The 4,193-nt window shown below is 51.6% G+C and overlaps 2 protein-coding genes across 2 annotated transcripts; both read left to right on the top strand.

Moving 5' to 3' along the window:
* The first annotated feature begins 206 nt into the window (after nt 1-206).
* On the top strand, nt 207-1,596 carry cms1. The gene is made up of 5 exons (XM_062886337.1): nt 207-736; nt 793-970; nt 1,027-1,072; nt 1,128-1,233; nt 1,284-1,596. The coding sequence occupies exons 1-5, from the start codon at nt 496-498 to the stop codon at nt 1,463-1,465; spliced, it is 753 nt and encodes a 250-aa protein (XP_062749412.1). The 5' UTR covers nt 207-495; the 3' UTR covers nt 1,466-1,596.
* Nucleotides 1,597-2,386: 790 nt separating this feature from the next.
* On the top strand, nt 2,387-3,811 carry QC762_119010 (uncharacterized protein; the record flags this gene model as incomplete). The annotated part of the gene is made up of 1 exon (XM_062886336.1): nt 2,387-3,811. One exon carries the CDS (start codon nt 2,387-2,389, stop codon nt 3,809-3,811), a length of 1,425 nt encoding a protein of 474 aa, XP_062749411.1.
* Nucleotides 3,812-4,193: the final 382 nt, after the last annotated feature.

Genomic DNA, 4,193 nt, shown 5'->3' with positions numbered 1-4,193 from the left:
ATGATAAGAGGAGCTTCATGACTGAACTCGAGGTTGTTTTGGGAGCTGAAGTTGATCCCGTCAGATCGCACGTTTCCTGCAGCAGGCCTGTTGGACGGCGCGAGACAATTCGCACTGTGAGTTTCGGGGGCCTGGCCGTTCTGATTTGGCAACCCAGTTGCCGGCAGACACTGAGAAATACAGTGCCAGAACCATACATCTCCTGTGCACACTGTCCGCTATTCCCAGAAAAATTCCATCCGCCCTCGACTCTGCCAAGCTTGATTCTTTGAAGGTCACTTGAAACATTTTCATTCACCACAACAGAAACAGATCGCTTCATCATCTGGGCGACGCTTATTTACCTAATTTGAAACCTCCTATTTTTGTCGACTAGACTCAAAACACAGGGTCAAACTATCGATTGCATAGCAATAACGCACTTCTCGGGTCTCATTCTCAAACTCGAGTTCTCTTATAAGCGGGTTCATCAACACCGGCACCGAAAACTTCTAAATGGCGTCCGAGGTACAGAGCAAGAAGAGGAAGATCGACGACGAGGGTGTACTCGTCAAGAAGGCAAAGAAGAAACAGAAGAAGCAGCGTGAGGATGAGGCCGACCTGGATGTCGAGGCTGGTCTGAACAAGGCGTTCGCTTGGATGGACGGCCAGCTCCTGGCTGATCACGTTGCTCAAAAGACGTCTCGTTTTGGCACAGAGCTCAGTCCCATTGAGCTCTCAGATCTTTACATCTCGGGTGAGTGGCACTTCGACTTACGGGGCTTGCAGGACAAGGCTAACTCCATGATGTAGCCAACGCCATCAAAGACACCACTTCGTATGAGAAGCCGAGAAATCTCGAAAACCTACCAGATTTCCTGGAGAAGTTTTCAGCTGAGCCCGAGAAGCTCAACAATGCATCCAAGACGTGTGGTGCGCCGCATACACTAGTTGTCTCGGCTGCCGGTCTCCGAGCCGCTGATACTGTCAGGTATGTACGAGTTTAGTTGTTGTATCGAGATAGCTGCTAAATTGACCAACTCACAGAGCACTCAGGACGTTTCAAAAGAAGGGCAACACAGTCGCCAAGCTGGTAAGAAGCCATATCTACTCTCAGTCAATGACGTTGGCTGACTGATTATCACCAGTTTGCCAAGCATTTCAAGGTAGAAGAACAGGTCGCCTTTCTCCAAAAGAACCGCAGTGGCATGGCGGTTGGCACGCCTCAGCGCCTGGTTGATCTCATCGAGAATGGTAGGTATTCTTCCAGTAACTCTTACGTTCTTATGCTGACTGTGCAAAAGGGGCGCTCGCTACTTCGCATCTCAAAAGGATAATTGTTGATGCTTCACATATTGACCAGAAGAAGCGGGGGATTGTGGACATGAGGGAGACTTTGATGCCGCTTGTGAGGCTTCTGTCGAGGAAGGAGCTCAAGGACAAGTATACGGATCCCGACCACCCGATCGATCTCATCTTTTACTAAAGCTCGGAGGAGTTTGAGTTTATTAATTTGTCTGTTGGTAGATATCCAAGCGCTGGCCAAGTTCACAGTTTCCGCACTAATTCCCACCATCCATGACCGCGGTTCTTATTCTTGTGACTTGTACGTCTGATAGCTGTTGCACGATGTCCTTCCGCAATTCAGATTGGAAAGAACCTCCACACCATTGGATTGTCATTCTGGGAAACAGTCCATGTTGTTGTTGTGCCTGCCTCGATCGGCTACTGGCACAACATCGCAGGCTCTGGCATGTCATGCTCCTGCCGTCCATATTCTTGGTGCCGGTGCCGGTGCCCAGGGTTTCCAGTATTTCAGCTTTGGGTCCTGTCTCCCTCTTCTCTCTTCCCATCACATTTCCATCATCAACAATCGCTCTGTGTTTTTGAACGTCGTTCTTTTCTTGGATTAGGTACCCAAATTCTGTCTCGTCGGTCGTTTGACACCTCCTTTTGGAGATCATATCTTTGCTTGCAGCTCTTCGAATCACCGACAAGTTTCTCGCCTTCAATATGAAGTCCACGGTGCTCTGGAGCATTACGCTATTCTCATCTATCTCATCGGCCCGACAAAACAAAGAATCCCTGCCTCCCTGTGCTCAGATTTGTCTACAACCACTCCTTCAAAGCACGAACTGTGCCGACATCCGCTGTATCTGCCAGCGAAAGCAGGATCTACAGGTAGCCTTTACTGAGATGCCCAGGCTCACTTCACCTCACCCACTGACAATGTCTGACACAGAATCTTTTTCACTGCGTCTTCATTAACTGCAACGCTGTGGAATATTCACCCGCTCTGAAAACCGTCACGGGGAATTGCATCACATCCTCGCCTGTCAACATGGTTCAAGACATTGTAGCTAGCGATGAAACAGACCCCAACGACATCATCAATCACCATTCGCCAATGCAACTCGAAGCCGCTCGGCACATGGGCCATGTTGGTGACGTTGGGTCTGGGGGACAAGGCAGTTTGGTTCCTGAAACAAGGATACTTTCGCCAAATACATTCTCAGAGAATCCAGACGGTCACCACCCCCCAATCGGCCTAAACATCAACCTTCACTACGATGATGGCAACACCGATGGCACGACGTCCTCGCCCAACCCTAAGGTACATGCCGAAAGGCTTCTATCTGGCGTCGGCACCAGTTCTGACATGACACATGTCATTGATGAGTATTCGCCAAACCATGTTGCTGGCAATCCTCCCGGCCCGTTTGTGTCGAGCGGTCCTCCTGCGCCTCGCCCACCGGCAGGAGGCAATGGCGGAGGCAGTGCCTCTCCCCCTCGGGTCGTTACCATGACACAGACTGTCACAGTTCCCCAAGCAGGTGCCGGCTTGGGCTCAGGTACTGGTTCCTATGCGTACGGTGGTTATCAAGGTGCGAATGCCGGCGGCAGCGGTGCTGGGTCATATGACTTTGGTGCCGGAAGTGGTAGCGGCGTGGGCGGAAAAGGGGCTTATGGTGCGGGTGCTGGGAATGGGGGCTCTGATCCTGCGGCATATGGTCCTCCTGGTGGAGGCAATGGCCAAACACTCACTGTCATCGAGACAACAACCATCTGTCTGAGTTCAGCTCAACAGTCGCCGGCAGGAGGCTATGCCAACGGCGGAGGCGGATCACAGCCATGTCCAGCAGGCAATGGCAACGGTTACGGGAGCGGCAATGGGGCATGTCAACCTTCTCAGTCTGCTTTGCAAGGCCCGCTGGTCGAGACAGTCTTCATCTTGGGCACCCCAAGTCCAATGGCCATTGCTCCAACAAGCTGTCCAGCCGGAGCCGGAAATGGGAACGGAGACGACGGTTCACAATATGCAGCCCAAGCCGCACCTGCACCTCCTCCTCCCCCTCCACCACCACCAGTCTATGTGACAATCACTCAAACAGTCGCTGCACCACCTCCTTCACCCTCCCCAGCTCCTGTTTCATTGGCGGCTGTTTCGTTTGATCCTCCAGCGTACGCTCCTCCAAACACGGTTGCATACTTGGGAGCCAAGGGCGCAGGTTTGCAGCAACAAGTCGCGGACGAGGCTACAACGTCTTTCTACACAGCATTCACTGCTGCTCCCCATTTCCAACAATCAGGGGCAGCGGGCGCATATGGCGACCCACCAGACAGTGCAAGCGCAGCCACAGCCAACGGCAGCAATTCTCCAGCAGACAGTGATGGTGCAGTTGCGCCGATTCCCGCGATCCCACCGTCGATCTGGGGTGCTGGTCCAGCCCAAGTTACGGCAGCAAAAGCGGCGCAGGATGGCCCGTCTCTTGTGATTCTGTCAGCGGCCCTTGGGTTTATCCTACTGCAGGCTCTTTTCCTCACATTCTAGTCTCTTCTGGTTCCCTGTACACCACCATCACGATGTTAGGTTTAAGGTATTCGCATTATCACAGTTGGAGGTGTATGTTGCTGGTTATTTAGGTCATTATTGCAGTTAGGAGCAGCAGGCATTTTGGCCCTTGCTTGTACTGGTATGATAATGTAACACAAGACAATGTCCTTGTCAGTGAATTTCATCTTGAGGGTGGTGGGAAAAGGGAAGAGAGAGTAAGGAGCGTAGATATAGATGGGAATGGATTGATGTTCTTGTCATTTGTTTTCTCCTGACTGTGATGACCGAGACTGTTCATCTGCCGATAGCAGCAAATGAGTCTTTGAAGGGCAGTTCTTGATAGATGAGATATCCCTGGGTAAGAAACTTCTCTCTGTGA

Source organism: Podospora pseudocomata (assembly GCF_035222375.1).
Source record: "Podospora pseudocomata strain CBS 415.72m chromosome 1 map unlocalized CBS415.72m_1, whole genome shotgun sequence".
In the NCBI taxonomy this organism is placed as follows: Eukaryota; Fungi; Ascomycota; class Sordariomycetes; order Sordariales; family Podosporaceae; genus Podospora; species Podospora pseudocomata.
This window is presented reverse-complemented; position numbering and strand designations above follow the sequence as displayed.

Coding starts and splice junctions, on each gene's coding strand:
- cms1 (XM_062886337.1), top strand. CDS start 496: ATGGCGTCCGAGGTACAGAGCAAGAAGAGGAAGATCGACGACGAGGGT. Junction 971..1,026: donor CGAGCCGCTGATACTGTCAG/GTATGTACGAGT, acceptor ACCAACTCACAG/AGCACTCAGGACGTTTCAAA. Junction 1,073..1,127: donor GCAACACAGTCGCCAAGCTG/GTAAGAAGCCAT, acceptor GATTATCACCAG/TTTGCCAAGCATTTCAAGGT.